Source organism: Gallinula chloropus (assembly GCF_964237585.1).
Source record: "Gallinula chloropus genome assembly, chromosome: 11".
Lineage (NCBI taxonomy): Eukaryota > Metazoa > Chordata > Aves > Gruiformes > Rallidae > Gallinula > Gallinula chloropus.
The window spans coordinates 3193348-3209213 of record NC_140096.1 but is presented as its reverse complement, the minus strand read 5'-3'; the positions used below and the strand labels follow the sequence as shown (position 1 = coordinate 3209213).

Below are 15866 nucleotides of genomic sequence, written 5' to 3'. Positions count from 1 at the left end.
ATCCCGTTTTGACTTGACAAAGTTGTGATTTTTTTACCAAGTGGCTGATTGGGAACAGCCCCACCCTGAATGACAGCCACATCCTCCTGCTGCCACCTGAATGCTGTGTGCAAAATCATCCTTCTCCTTCCCTACTCCTGAAGGTGCCGACCTCGCCTTCTCCTCCCACGTCAGCAGCAAGAGTTCAGACACAACAAGAGGAGGAGAATTAGCTCTACTGCACTTTGCTTTTACTCCTTCATGGAATCTTTCCAATGCAACTTCACAAAAGCAACGTAAAAAGAGTCTTTTTGGGTTTCTTCTCTTCTAAAAAAGAAGATCCTGTTCCACAGATTACGTAGTGCAATTGGTTACCTGGTAGGAAAACAAATTATCTTCTTCAGCTCCACGGAAGGAAACGCTGAAAACAGTTCCATGGTCTCCATAAAAATAGGAAAAGTCTATCCAGGATGGTCTATAAAGTGTTGGGTTTGTGTTGGGACACACAATACCTACTAGTCTGCCTTTAATTGAAGAGTATCGAGTCTGGGTCCTGGTTAGCCAGCTGTGCAATGTGCTTTAGGACGTCCTTTTTGGTGATGATCCCCAGCAGCTTCCTGAAAGATGGAAACACATCGTTAGTGCAGCACCCCTAAGGATGCCCCACTCCCAATCCCACTCCTGCTGTCATCATAAGGTCAGCAGAGGCTGAGGTGCCTCTTGGGATTGGCTGTGCCAACGCTCCCTGCAATGTCTGGCAGGGAGAGTGCCCCAGGAGAAGGTCTGCTGGTGGGGGGGGGTTCTGAAGTGGTTCAGCCTGGAGAAGAGAAGGCTCCAGGGAGACCTCCGAGCCCCTTCCAGTCCCTGGAGGGACCTACAGGAAAGGTGGGAAGACTGTTTGTAAAGACACGGAGTGATGGGATGCAGGGTGATGGTTTTAAGCTAGAGCAGGGCAGGTTTAGGTGAGACCTAAGGAAGAAGTAGATCACCAGATTGCCCAGAGAGGTGGTGGAGGCTCCATCCCTGGAGATATTCAAGGTCAGGGTGGATGAAGCTCTGAGCGACCTATCTAGTGAAGATGTCCCTGCTCACTGCAAGGGGTGGGATGAGATCGACTCTGAAGGCCCCTTCCCACCTAAGGCATCCTGCTATTGCATGAATCAAAGAGAATTTGAGTCTCTTACAACGGCTGGGTTTGAGAGGAGGCTGTGGGCCCTTTCCAGCCATCTCCCTGTGGAGCCCTGCCCTCCCTGGACAGGCTGCAAGCTTCAGCTGAGAGCAGCTCGGGGGCTCCACAGCTGCTTTCCTCGAGGCACCAACTGCTCCAGCTGATCTTGAGCTCTACACATCACTCAGAGGAGGTTTGGACTCAGGTCCACAGGAACCCTGTGAGCCCTGGGCTCTGCCCACAGCCGCCTTACCCGTTGTGAGTGACCAGGCACTGGCGCAGTCCCAGCTTGCGGAATATATCCACGACGATTTCCATGGGCGTCTGATCCGTCACTGTGAAAGGACTGAGGTCCAGGATGCTCCTGAGTTTCAGCATCGAGGGGGAGCTTGGAGGCAGCGGAGGAGAGTGGTCAGTGAAATAAATAATTGACGTGCTCACAATCCCATCCTGCTTCTTCCGGGCATTTTCTGGAAGAAGAAACGTGTGATTAATTATCATCCCTCCTTTCCTTTTCCTAACGGAGGAGCCTACCCTTCCCTCTCTCTGAGCAGTGTGAGCACACTGGGATGGCCTTCAAAGTCTGTTCCTTCCATTCCCTTCCCTGCACTGCTTCTCAAGGCAACTGATGACCCAAGGAGGGTGTGACACATCTCCATCTTACCTCCTCAGGACACTGTACCCTCCAAGGGTGACACTGTAACCCCCAAGGCGTCCAGTATCACCCCAGGGGTGAATCTACACACACTTTGTGGTGCGACAGCCTTGACATCCCTTTGACAGCGTTCTGGTCTGGCCACGTAACCACCAGCCCCGGGCAGTAGCTTCAGCCTCACAGTTTTCAAAGTGACAGATAAACGCTTTGCAGCTTCATCAGTCACCGGGTTGGGTCCTGTGCAGGGTGGTTGAAAGTATCTCTAACCCCTCAGTGCTGCAGGTTTAGCACAGAGCAGGATGGAGCAGCACATTGCCGTGCACATCCTGGGGAAAGGGCAGCTCATAATGAGTCCCTGGAGCTTTGGAGTGCCACAGGGCCAGAACTGGTGGCCATACCACAGAGCAGCCTGACCCAAGGCAGCAATCTGCATAATGAGGATATGCCAGCACGCTGCTCTCTGCATTTCATCCTAGCTCTGCCACGAGACAAGGCTAGCTGGGCTCCAAGCTGTCACACCACCCTCACAGAAAGCCACCAAGCCCAAGCTGAGCCAGCACATTTAGCCCTGGAGAGCCAGACAAGGGGACCAACCCACAGGAGCTAAGCAAGCAGGGAGGGAACACACATTCTGCCCCCGACAGCATCATTTATCTAAGCAGCACTTGCCCCTTACCTATGGAAATGATGAGGTCTCTCCTGAGGACAAACCCAACCAGCCTTTGGGACTCCCGCGACACCACCACCGGATAGCCACTGTACGTGGTGTCATTGATGATGGTCTCGACATCTTCTACAGTCATGCTGTCCTGAGTGATGACAGTCAGAGGAGGGTCGTTCCTCCGTGGCCTCATTACGTCCATCGCGAGCGTCTTGTGCGAGAACTCCTCCTTGGCTTCCAAGAAAGGGTATCCGTTGAGGCGAATGTGGGCGTCGTAAATGCCCTCCCGCCCTATGGCATCAGCCACCCACTTGCTGGTCATAGCTGCTGCCATCAGAGGAACGATGTACTCCAGCCCACCAGTGAGCTCAAACATGATGACCACCAGTGACACAGTCATTCGGGTCACCCCACCTGCGAACAGAGCAGACAGGCGACGTGAACGGGCGGCATTGGGCTTTCCCAGCAGAAGAACTGCTTGGAGGTTTGCCACAGGTGTCCTCTGCCAGAGGAGGTCTCTATCAGCACAAGGTCATGCTCTCAGGCTCCACCACATCCAGCAGCATGGTGGAAACCCAATGCAAGCAGAACTCTGCACTGAAATCATCTGTCCCTTCCTGGACAGTGCACCACGGGTTGGCAGACAAGGGTCCAGGATGCAGTCCTGATGCATCTCCCCCTGAACTCAGAAGCAGCCTTAGAAGATGGAGAACATTTGTCACTCAACTAGCTGCAAACCAGGCTGGCTGTGCCATGGAAGGGCCTTTACGCACCTCCAGGCAAGGGTCCTCTCGACAGCTGCGGGTCCCAGCACTGCCTGCCCCCGGAGCGAGGGCACCCACAGGCTCCCTGTGTTCAGCCAGACATGCCAACCACTGCACCTTACATCTGGGCAGGTTTTCAACACTAAAACTGCTGAGAAGCATCCAGAGAAAACAGAGGGGTCTCAAACACCCACATTGTTCTTTTGTAACAGCGTTTTGTCTTTGTGAGTTTTGGTTATGAGGTTCAAGCCCCAGAGCTACTGTCCATACCCACCTCCTCAAGGGCATGCACCCTTGGGTACTGCCCAGCGGTAAACAGAGAGGTAACGGAGCAGAACCAAATTGATTTTCATGGGTTACATGCAAGTAAGAGGGTGTAACCCCTCCAAAAGGCCAAAAGGAGGGGGTTGGTAGCTTCTCCTGACACATGATGGTGTCCCTCAAGACTGAAGTGCATTATTCCATGGGGGAGAGAATTGAGAATTACACTAAAGTGAAGTTCACTTGACTTCTGAGCAGAAGCATTACTGAAAACCTGAGTGCTTGAGAGAAGAGCTGCATTGTAGGGTTTAAGCCTGAACAGGAAGCAACACCAGTTAAATCCACACAGGAAAACCCACAGCCCCTGGCCAGCTCTGCTTGTTCTGGCTGCCCCTGAAACCTGTCACGTTCAACAACAGGTCAGTGCTGGGGAAAGAACACAAAAGGGATGGGAAAAGAGTTGAATCCCACCACTTCCACAAGAACAGGGGCTGCGTTTCCCCACCATAGGCCTTGACATAGCTGACCCAGACCCAGACCACAGCTGGGACTCAGGGAGACTTACCTAAACATGCAGCAGCCCCCACCATTGCGTAGAGGCCGGGGGTGATGCAGTCTGCTCCCTGACTGCACCAGCCACTGAAGATGGCCCAGTCGTGGTGGTAATAGGCCAACTGCTCCATGGCCACGCCGAGCAAGCGGCCCGCTATGGCACCCACCGCCATGCTGGGGATGAAGAGACCTGAAGGGACCTGTGAAAACACCCACCAGTTAACACGCCGTTCCTCGGCCATTCCAAAGCCTGATGACTGGAGAGGGTTCGAGGTGACCCTGAAGTTCACACAGGGAAGGGATGCTCTGGTACCCTGCCCTTCCCACACCCTCGTGCTCTGGAGCTGCTGTGGCACAGCTCCAGTTTGCTCTTCTGTGAGCAGAAGCACCTGCACAACAGGTCTACCCTCACCTCAACTTGGTGTCATCTGCAAATATACTGAGGGTGTGCTCAATTCCCTCACCCAAATCATCAGTAAAGATATTAAAGAGGATGGGCCCCAGTACCAATCCCTGGGGAACACCACTTGTGACTGGTCACCAGCTGGATTTAACTCCATCCACCACCACTCTCTGGGCCCAGACATCCAGACAGTTTTTAACCCAGCAACGAGTGCACCTGCCCAATAAAAGCCCAAGCCATGGGGCTCCTGCAGAGGATGAGAAGAACGCAAGCTCCTTCACAGGTACCTCTCACCTTCATGCCAAAGGTGAAGATGGTGATGAAGACTTTCATTATAAGGGCCAAAGCCAGCTGCCACATGGCTGTGTAGACCCCTGGGCCAGCAGCTCGGTCAGGCAGGTCATCCCCTTTGGTGCTGTTGAAATCATTCACATACTCGCAGAGCTTGGACGAGTCCAAAATCCCACAGTCATTGAAGAGCTCAGAAATGAGCTCACTAGTGCTCATTCTGGTGTACTCGTTGGGGAAGGCCAGAACAGCCGTGATGGCAGTCACCACAAACACCTCCAGCACTGGGTATTTGCCCAGCTTGGTCGTCTTGCGGCGCCTGCACCAGGCGATGTTGCTGCGGATGAAGAAAGCGCCCCAAAGCCCACCAAATATTCCCAAAAGGATGAAGGGCACAAGCTCCAGAAGGTGCCAGGGCATGTGAAACTCCACGTAGAAGAGAACCAGGCGGCTGTTCCCAAAAGGGTTGATGGAGCGCAGGGTAAACGCAGCGACCAGGGCAGCGAAGAAGGAGCGCCACAGCGTCTTCAGAGGAAAGTAGTAACTGACCTAAGACAGAAAACCAAAGCACGTTTGGTCACTTCAACGTTCACCACCCCACCACCAGCTGCCCAGTAACTAAATCCCCACTGCACAAAGTCAAAGTAAGGATGGGGGTTGACATGCGTCAGCCACACCCCTCCTCTCCAGCCGAGCACCCCAGGCTCTGTGTTGAGCTCCCACTCGATGCGGTTGCAATGATCAGGACAGGTCCTGTCCTGCAAAACGTCCAGCTCAGCAAGTGCCCTCTCCACTCCCTGAAGTGCTGGTGACTTACTCGGGCAATACAAGCTGTTAGAAATGAGCTGCACAGCCCAGAGGTGCACAACAGCAGCACCCACCATACAGGCCACCACAACCGCTGCTCAGCTGAGCAGAACCAGCCCACTCCTCCTCTGAGCCCAGCCCTGAAGCGAGCAGCAGGGATCCGTTCCACACCCGGATCGAAAGAACAAGCAGCAGAACTTCCTTGGGAGGAAGAAAGTGTTTGATGAGATGGGGAAGTTTGTTCCCAGATATCCTGGGACAGAGCTGTCAGGAGAGAGTGGGCACATGGGAAAACTGGGAGAGGCCACGGCTGAGAGCAGCCGGTGTCACTGAGCACAGATGGACCTGGGGAAACCAAGGGGTTTATCACAAAGCTATGGATAAACACCATCCACAAGACATTCTCCAGTAGTCTTAAGAATTACCTGAAACCCCAATAAGCTTTTAGGTTGCTTGGCCTTGTAAATACAGCACCAACCAGTATTGACCAGGGTCTCCTTTCCACACCCAAGCAGTTACGAGTGGACTGTATTTCTAAAGCGGCAGGGTGAGTTCTTGCAATAAAACAGCTCGCCAAGAGCGAATAGAAAATGCTGATGTTACCTCTTCCAGGCTAAAGAGCACTCCTCCGATCGGTGCGCCGAAAGCTACAGACACACCAGCAGCTGCAGCTGCTGATAAAACCTGAGAGAGAAACCAAAGACAATCAGGTATGTTCAGCCTACCCCCCTTTTTTTTTCCTCATTTGCCTTCAGATTTGTATGATTTTATCACAGAATCACTCATTTGTAAGGGTTGGAAGGGACCTCGAGAGATCACGGGGTCCAACCCCCAATGATTACCCGCAGTGAGCACAGGGTAAGCCAGGGTCTGACCATCACCAGTAATTAATTCTTTGTTTCTGTGATCTCATGCTCTGCTTTCACCTCAGAGCAACCCCCACCCCCACCCCCCAGCACCGGGGTCTCTCCGTACCTCCCTGCGCTTCGCTTCGTTCTTCCTGTACTTGGTGAAGAGGTGACACAAGATGTTCCCGCAGCAGCAGGCGACGTGGACCAGGGGCCCTTCTTTGCCCAGGCTCAGTCCAGAGGACACGGCCAACACCAAGGTGATGGTTTTGATGATCAGTGTCCACTTCCCCAGGTAGCCTCTAATGATGAAACCACTTAAGATAGTTTTGATCTGGAAGTCAAGCACACAAAGCTCTACAGGCTTTTCATTCGAGCCCCGGGCGGAGCTCCCCTTTTACAAGGGGCTCCCAAATCCTGCCCATGGTGTTCGGAGTGCCACCCCCACCACCACCAGCTATGGAAAGTAAGGTAGAGCTGGTAAAAAGAGCCCTCTGTGCATAGGCAGAGCAGCAATTTGAGTCCTTCCTTGGAGGGGGGATCCCCCTGAGGGACAGTCTGAGGCTCTCCCTTGGGTTTGTGCAGTAAACACCAGGATAATTTTGGTTTTAAAGGGACTGTGTGGAGACCAAAGCGCTCGGCACGTTTCGGTAACAGCTGGGACAAAAGCATGTGTTAAGCCTCCAAGTGAAAGGGCAAGAAGTTATCATTCCACTTTTTAAGGCTTTTACAACCTTCAGGTGGTGGGTCTCTGCCCCACCTTAAAACAAAACCCCCAAGCCACTCTCATTCTCACTCACCTCTGGGATGCCTGAGCCACAGGCATAGGGAGCAAAGCCCTTCACGAGCAGCACAGCAAGGAGGGAGAACATCAAGGCCCAGATAACGTACATGAAGTAGTTGAGAATATATGCAAAGGCCCCCTGGAACGTGGAGAGAGTTACTCAAATTAGATCACTTTGACTGAGATCACATCAAACCTGCACACAGAAGCACGCAGGGGAGCTCACACACAGTTATCAGCTGAAAACAAAGAGAGCTATGGCCAGCCTGAGGTTTTGAGGACAAGTGATGCCTGCTGGGTTATGGGGCTACGAAGCAACCACATCTCCAAAGACCCTGATATCAAATATCCACCTCAAGCCTGTGCTTCTGGCATACACATCCCCATCCCCCAGGCCGGGGGGAAACAGGACACACAGCAGTGACAGCAGGCATAGGCACGCGTCAGTCACCTCTCCGTGGCCAAGGATCAGCTGGGACCAGCTCTTCCACTCAGGACACACATCTCTGTCTGTGAAGGTTGTGTTGGATTTCCAGCAGCAGTGCTCGTGGTTAAACCAGAAGCCAGCTAAACACACTCCTTCCTTCAGATCTGTCATCCAGTGGGCAGAGATGTCGATCAGACCCGCCAAGGAACCTAGCGACAAGGGAAGAGAAGAATTTAATGACTGCTGGTCAAAGGAGGTGATCCTCCCCCTCTGCTCTGCCCTGGTCAGGCCCCACCAGGAGTATTGTGTCCAGTTCTGGGCTCCCTGGCATAAAAAAAGACAGGGATGTCCTAGAGGGAGTACAGCAGAGGACTACAAAGGGGATGAAGGGCCTGGAGCATCTCCCCTATGAGGAAAGGCTGAGTGAACTGGGGCTGTTCAGCCTGGAGAAAAGAGACTGAGAGGGGATCTGATCAGTGTTTATAAACATCTGAAGTGTGGGGGCACAAAGGGAACTCGCCAGCCTCTTCTCAGTGTCTGTGGGGACAGGACAAGGGGCAATGGCCTCAAGTTGGAGCACAGGAAGTTCCACACCAATCTGGGGAAGAACTTCTTCCCAGTGAGGGAGCCCTGGGACAGGCTACCCAGGGGGGTGTGGAGTCTCCTTCTCTGGAGATATTCCAGACCCATCTGGACACCGACCTGTGTGACCTGTCCTAGGGACCCTGCTTTGGCAGGGGATTGGACCCGATGAGCTCTGGAGGTCCCTTCCAAACCCTGTGATTCTGCAGACTCAGGAGCCTGAATGTTACAGCTGCCCTGCCAATAGAGTCACTGCCTAATTGCTGACAATTAACTTCTGTTCTACAGAGAGCTAAGTGGGAGGATTTGCTTGAGTGCATGTACTGAAAAGAGCAGGTCAGAAAACAGATAACACTTCCAAGGTTGACCACCACAAACTGCTTTCAACCCCACCCTATCTCACTAGAATTCTGAGCTCAGCACAGCACGGGAAGCAGCCTGGGAGGCAGAGGGAGACCCACAACATCTCTGGAGGACACGGACAAAAACTGTGTCACCGGTCTCCAGCGTGAGAGCTGAACGTGGGAGTTACACTGACACCACCAAGTCTGGGACAGGAGCAGCTCCAAATGTGGGGAAAAATATTTCCAGGCCCAATGTGGGGGAGAATTTAAAATAAAAAAGGGGGGGTGGGGGAGTTACAACTGTGCCAGGTGAAAGCAGAGAGCAACTCAGCTTTTGGGAGAGGAACGTCCCAAGTGGTTTCTTCTTTTTTTGTTAAGAATAACTCCTACAGCCCCCAAAGCTCAAAGCTGCCACCAGCTCTGGTCCCAAACTTTAATGCCTCATCAGCACAGGGGCAGGGAGGGGAGACCTCCGACCTGCACGAGCAAGCACAAGCTCCAGAGGCAGCAATAAACACTTCACCAGTCTCGTGGTTAATGAGAAACTGGCTCACAGGTCTCCTCTGTAAATATTAACAGGAGATCTGATTTCGTTCCTCGTGACAAACACTGAGCTGCTTCGTCTGGGGAAGAGCTGACTCTGACAGATCAACTTCGGCTGCACTGGGGCCACAGTTTGTTCCTGAAGCCCTTTAGAAGGCCTCAGCCAGTCAACCTGACTTCTCAAGGAACACCTCTCACTTAGATCCAAGTACAGGAGGAAAGAAATAACTCCTGTAGTCGGCATTGGTGAGGCTGCACCTCGAATGCTGTGCCCAGTTCTGGGCTCCTCACTATAAGAAGGACATTGAGGTGCTTGAGAGAGTCCAGAGAAGGGCAACCAGGCTGGGGAAGGGGCTGGAGGGCAAATCCTGTGAGGAGAGGCTGAGGGAGCTGAGGGTGTTGAGCCTGAAGAAGAGGAGGCTGAGGGGAGACCTTCTCCCCACCTACAACTACCTGAAAGGAGGGTGCAGAGAGGTGGGGGATGGTCTCTTCAGCCAGGTGACAGGAGATAGGACAAGGGGAAATGGCACAAAGCTGTGCCAGGGCAGGTTCAGATGAGTTGTCAGTGCCTGGAACAGGCTACCCAGGGAGGGGGCTGAGTCCCTGCCCCAGGTGTATTTAAAAAAAAGGGTAGATCAGGTACTCAGGGATCTGGTTTAGCACAGGACAGGAATGGTTGAACTTGATCTTAAAAGTCTTTTCCAACCTTGTAATTCTGTGACTAATAGAATAAAATCTTGCCAGCAGCCCTTGGGATTGACATCTCCAGTGTCAGCAGAGAGCACTCAGCAGCGACACACAGCACAACACTCTCCTGACCCACACTTCAACCAGCTCTGTTGGGCTGGATCCCTTTTTTACTACTTTTGCTCTTTATTTCAGAGCTTTGGACCAGCAGCAGATCCAGAGCAGTGTCCAGGACAGCTTTCAGTCTCTGTTTTGTACCTGACCATTTATGCAAACACAGCAAAACGATTCCCTGTGAACTGCAAAGCAGCAGCTGGGCCATGAAGATGGGGCAGCCCCTGGCACTGGGCTGGATTCTCCCACCCCAGTGATCCCTGTCAGGGCTCCCAGCAGGACTTGGTACCAACACTGGGGTGCGGGTTTGGGTTTGAAAGGGAGGTGTGCTCTTACCTGCCAACAATCCAATGAGGAGCATCAGCAGCCAGCCAGAAAAGGCATCGCTCACGCTGTGGATCAGGGCCCATGTGGACTCTTTGCTTCTACTGGTGATCTAGAAAAGAGGAGGGTTGGGGTTTGTTTTCCAGGAAACAAACAGCAATCCGTTAGGACAGCGATCTACTCAGGTGACAGTGCCCTAAAAACTCCATGGTGACACTGTCCATGGGTATTTTGCTTCCAGGGGTGAGGGGAAAGCATAAGGCAGCAGCTGCTCCTGCAGCTGGCACCATAAAAGCTGGGAGATGTACGAGAACAGAGCGAGGTGACTGCTGTTTGTCCAGCAAAAAAACCAACAGCTTTCAAGCAGTGGTTTCCTCCTATGTGTCTTCTGCATAAAGACAAGGCAAAACTCATCCCTCCATCCTTTAAAGCTGTTATGTTACAGCAAAGTACCAACATCCTGATGCCACAAGCAAACCTGACAGCTGAAGGGAGCATCCAAGCGCTCTGTCCCCAGCAACCCACCCGTATCGGTGCCCACAACCTGTGAGAGTGAGCAGGAGCTGTCACCAGTGTTTCAGAGCCACCAGCAACTGCCTCAGCCTCTGCAGGACAGAACAGACCTTGAGCTGAGCAGAGGGGACTCTGTTGAGCACCACTCCGAGAGATGCGAGGGTGGGCTATGGGTTTAACACCCATCCAGAGGAAGAGTCAAAGCTGGGAACTGGGTTGTGCTGGTTGCACTGGGAAGTGGGATTTGGACCCATCAATGATGTCCCAGAACAGCAGGCAGGGGCAGCTGAAGCCTGTCAGGCTCACTGCTGACAGGCAGATGGAGGGTGAGGGAGAAGCTGATCTGTGTCCCGATTTCCCAGCTGCCTCTCCCAAGGGAAGGCTCCAGCACTGCCACCATTCCTGGATAAGACAGCACACTGATGAAAACAACAGATGCCAAGTGAGGGACAAAGTAAGAGTCCTATCAGCTGAAACGATCTCACTTAGGATTTCCTCAGTGAGTTTTGCCTTTCAAAGGCCACACTGCCCAAGGCAGTGCTCAGGTGGGCAGTGAAACCCTTCCCTTTATCCCTCCTGCCACCCACCGACCCTACAGCTCTTGGCCAGCAGTAACTGCTCCCTGTGCACAGGTTCAGCTGCTTTGGGTGAGGACAGGCATGCAGCCTCTTCTGACAAGCATCTCTACAGACAGGAAATAGATCCACTCACAAGCGTCACCTCTCACATGCATGAAGAAGCCTCTTGGGCTTGTAACTCTTAACCCATTGATGGGAAGAGGATTTTGGGCAGGAGGCAGAGGGGGGCATGGAGCCCACTGTACTTGCCCAGGTTTGGGGGTGATGCTGCACTGCTCACACCAAGCAGGGGCTGCATTCAGTTTGTGCACTGTGATTAAGACACAAGTTATTTTGTGAGGCTTGGGGTCGGGGGAAGAAGATTCTGGCAAGCAAACAGACCCGCTGAGCCCAGTTATGACCCTAGGAGAGCTCTGCCAGCGATGGCTTCTCATCAATCAGGAGCATGCTGGGGACCCTGGTACTTTATTTACAGCACCCCTGGCTTTCTAAGCAGATTCATTCAACCGCAGAGCGCAGTGAAGTCCTGAGAACAGAGCCTGGAAGAACTGTGCTTAGTTCTCCCAAACAGGCAGCACAAACACCCCCTGAGAGGCAGGGCCGCAGTCCCAGGCAGAAAAACAGCCCATTCCTCTACCAACCCACAGACTGTGGGTGCTTCTTTGTCCAGCCTAGAGAAGACTGCAGGGGGGCCTCACTGCAGCTTTCCCATCCCTCAAGGGAGCAGAGAAACAGGAGGGGAATGGGCTTGTTAAAGGGCAGAGACTGGCAGGACAAGGGGGATGGAGTGAAGCTGAAGGAGGGAAGGGTGAGATGAGATATTAGGGGGAAGTTCTTTACAGAGAGAGTGGTGAGGGGCTGGAGCAGGCTGCCCAGAGAGGTGGTGGGTGCTCCATCCCTGGGGGTGTTCAAGGCCAGGTTGGATGGGGCCCTGGGCAACCTTGTGTAGCTCCAGACCTGGAGGCTGGTGTCCCTGCCTGTGGCAGGGGGGTTGGAGCTCTGTGATCCTTGGGGTACCTCCTAACCCAGACCAGTGTGTGATTCTATTCCTCCACAGAAACCACACAATAGCCACATAACTCTTCTGAGTAACATGTGCACCTCCTGTGAGGAGCAGCACAGGTCTTGCTGCGCTCAGAGCCACCAAAGTGTCCCATCAAGGCGCTGAAAACACTGGGCAGAAATCCACTGAAGCTTTTTAGACAAGGAAAAGCCTTCAGCAGAGAAGGAGCAATTACTAAACTGCCTCATGGTCACTTCAGCGTTCCTTTTCCTCAAAGGAAAGATCCTGCAGAGACACTCTCTGTTCCCACCCCAAGAGCAAGCCCCCACCCTGGGTGTGCACCCAGTGACTCCCAAATCCACAATCACAACTGAGATCAGCTCTGGCCAGTTCACTGGCCAGTTCTACTCTGCCTTCAGCACCAGCCAGGAGCAGTAAGAAACGTTTACCTCTCTGTGCCTGTCCCGGTCTCTGGACTTCTCTCGCACCCAATCTATCGTGTTAAAGTCTTCATAGGTGCCCACACCAGGAAGGGGTTCCTCCAGAAAATCCATCATTGTGCTTGTGCCATTCATCCCTCCTCCATTATATGAGGAAAACCCTGTGGAAGGGAAAAATAATTACTAATAATCAAGCATTTCTTAGTTTCCCCCCCTTTTTTTTGGGGGAAAAAAGGAAAATATTAAAATAAAATCACCAAACACTAACTTAGGGAGAAAGCCACAGATTTTGGAGGAAGCAAATGGCTAACAAGCTCCTCCTTGAGCTAACCATGCCAAACAAGTTTCCCCAGGATGACCTGAGCAGCACAGGGATGTCCTGCCCCAGCTCTAGCAATTCACACAGGGCCTGTTCCTGGAAAGAACGTTTCAGGATCCAAAGTAAACCAACACTTACACCTCAATGTCAACTTCCCCCACATCCAGGCCTTGCCATGACAACCCTTGGCCCTTTGAGGAAGGCAGAGGAGCAGGTGAGTATTTGAGGGCCCCAGCAGAGCTGGTGGCAGTCATGGGTGGCTCCAGGGGAGACAGGGGAAGCAAAGCATCTGACCCCCGTCACCATGGGCCAGGGGGTCACCCAACAGTGTTCAGGAAGGTGCCAAATCAGGGCTTGCAGCTGCCCTTTGTGTGAAACACTCAGCCAAACTACTCACGCTTCAGTCTAGTCTGCCCCAGCCCATGGAAAACAATGCTCAGCGTGGATGGATGTGCCCAAAATTTGGGTCATGAGACACTCTCCTCCCAGCAGGAGCACAGAACAATGCTGTGGGGTAACACAAAGGCCTACAGAAACCATTCACCTACAGGGCAACGAGGTTGGCTAAGTACACCCAAAGAAGACACCCAAGGCATGGATGGTACAAGTCACGCTGCCAGGCAAAGCCTCCCATGTGTTACCCCCAGCCCCAGCTCCACCATCCCCTGCCAAGGAAATAAATCAAAGAACTGAACTATTTGGGATGGAAGGGACCTTTAAAGACCATCTAGTCCAACCCCCCCTCATCCTTCAGCAATCCTTCAGGAGTTACTCCATCTATTTTTCTTTCTAAGCTGCCAAATGCTCAAAGGGCAAAAATCAGCCAGGCTGCTCCGAGAAACGCTCTGTTAAACTTCAGCAGGGGTGAAAGGTGCCCACAGCCTGTTACCTGCCATGCAAAGAGGACGTGACGCTACTTTACACACCGGTTGTGAAGCTCCCTAAGGAGCCTTTCACGTTGCCCCCACTCCTCACTGCATGGGTTTCCCTCCCCATTTCACAGAATCATAGAATCACAGGGGTTGGAAGGGACCTCCAGAGCTCATCGGGTCCAACCCCCTGCCAAAGCAGCTCCCCAGCTCATAGTGCACAGGTCGGTGTCCAGATGGGGCTGGAATCTCTCCAGAGAAGGAGACTCCACACCCCCTGGGCAGCCTGTCCCAGGGCTCCCTCACCCTCACTGGGTAAACATTCTTCCCCATGTTGGTGTGGAACTCCCTGTGCTCCAACTTGCAGCCATTGCCCCTTGTCCTGTCCCCACAGACCACTGAAAAGGGACTGGCCAATTCCCCCTGCAAGATGACCCAGGATGTCTTCCCAAGCCCAGCTCCTGGCTGGCACAGCAGGCTCTTCGCTGAGAGGAAGCTGCAGGAAAACAGGATGAGTCACATTGCACAGCCAACAACTACCACAAAATAACCCACTTCAGAGAGGCTCCTTGCTGCAGCCGGGACAGAGCAGAAGCAGCTGCCTGGAGTTCTCCAGAGACCCTCCCCAAGCAGGGGACGCACAGAGAGCGAGCTCCCCCTTGCCTGCCTCGTGCTGGAAGGAAGATGGGGCACATCTCCTGCAAGCCTTGGGGAATTCTGCTGCTTTTAACTAGGGGCTTTGCGCTTCCGAGGCCAAGCGCTCGGGATACACCGACTGGCACCAATGCTTGCAGACACCCCCCGCATGTGAACAGCCCCGACTGGAAATCCAAAGCACTGCTCTACAAATCCAACAGACTGACACCTCCTTCAGTAAACCATCCCAGTAACAACAGGCCAGTGGGTTCGGCACGTACAGCACCAAGAGACCCCACAGCTCCTCCCGCTGACCTGCCTAAAGCTGTCCAGATGAGCGTTGCCCCATGGCTCTCATGGCAACAAGCCCCCCTCTGAAGTGGTTGTGTGATGGATGGAGAGGACAAGACAAGGCACCATCCCACCAAGCACAGTTCAAGCAAGTCCCACCAGTTCAGAGCTGCAGATCTTCACACTGAGGTGAAGACCTCTTCACACAGGAGGTGGAGATTGTGACTGCAGCAGAACACAACCAGGGAGATGAGGCAGAGTTTGGTCCAGCAGGTCAGCTCAACAGCCACTCCAGGCTGTGAGCATGCCACTACCTTCCAGACCACACAGCATCCCATCGCCCACCCAGGCCGGCCAACGTTCTCACCATGCTCACCAGGGTCTGATTCCCACTTCCAGGTTTCCCCCACCACATGGATGGGGGATGGATTTTAACATCCTCCCTTAGATGGCGGCTGCATTTCTGGGAATGGTGAAATCGAAATTTGGGGGTGAAGGGGTGGTTACAGAAAACCACCATCCATCCAGGCATTTGTACCCCAGCCAAGGGAACCACCACGTGCTGACCAGAAGTAAACATTGAGTCTACCTTGAGAAACAGAAGGTGAACAACTGTCTCCTGCACCCTGACCTCCAAGCCATGCTGTCCAGCCAGAAGAGCTCATCAGAAGAGTGCCGGCTCTCCTAGAAGCACCACCACAGTTCCTGTCTCCATGCTGCAGGCTCTCACTGCCCAGTCAATTTTATTTTGGCACCTACCACAGTGTTCCCTAAAGATTAATCAGATACTGTTGTCCTAAAGGAAATAAAAAAAGGTATTAATGAAACAGCGTTTAATCTAGACCACAGATGACTATGAGAAGTCTTTTCAGCAAGGAGATGAGATCTGGGTCCTTCCTTGCTCAGTCTCCTGGAGTAACTGCTGTTAGGTCCCAGCAGGCATGATCCCATCCCTGCTGTAACCAGTGGGGACACGGGGCATCCCGCAGGGAGGCCAAGCACAGAAGGGATGTTCCAACACAACTT

The 15866-nt window shown here is 53.0% G+C and overlaps 1 protein-coding gene across 1 annotated transcript in view; it reads right to left on the bottom strand.

The window, feature by feature from the left end:
• Positions 1 to 213: 213 nt before the first annotated feature.
• LOC311195745 (H(+)/Cl(-) exchange transporter 5) overlaps positions 214 to 15866 on the bottom strand; it is a 34805-nt gene continuing 19152 nt past the window's right edge. The window contains exons 4-14 of the mRNA XM_084269172.1: positions 12735 to 12886; positions 10204 to 10303; positions 7622 to 7806; positions 7187 to 7309; positions 6514 to 6720; positions 6142 to 6222; positions 4738 to 5280; positions 4054 to 4240; positions 2479 to 2877; positions 1401 to 1617; positions 214 to 596 (exon numbers count right to left, since the gene is read on the bottom strand). Coding sequence (XP_084125298.1) covers positions 506 to 596; positions 1401 to 1617; positions 2479 to 2877; positions 4054 to 4240; positions 4738 to 5280; positions 6142 to 6222; positions 6514 to 6720; positions 7187 to 7309; positions 7622 to 7806; positions 10204 to 10303; positions 12735 to 12886 — 2285 coding nt within the window. The 3' untranslated portion in view covers positions 214 to 505. The remainder of the gene's footprint in view (positions 597 to 1400; positions 1618 to 2478; positions 2878 to 4053; positions 4241 to 4737; positions 5281 to 6141; positions 6223 to 6513; positions 6721 to 7186; positions 7310 to 7621; positions 7807 to 10203; positions 10304 to 12734; positions 12887 to 15866) is intronic.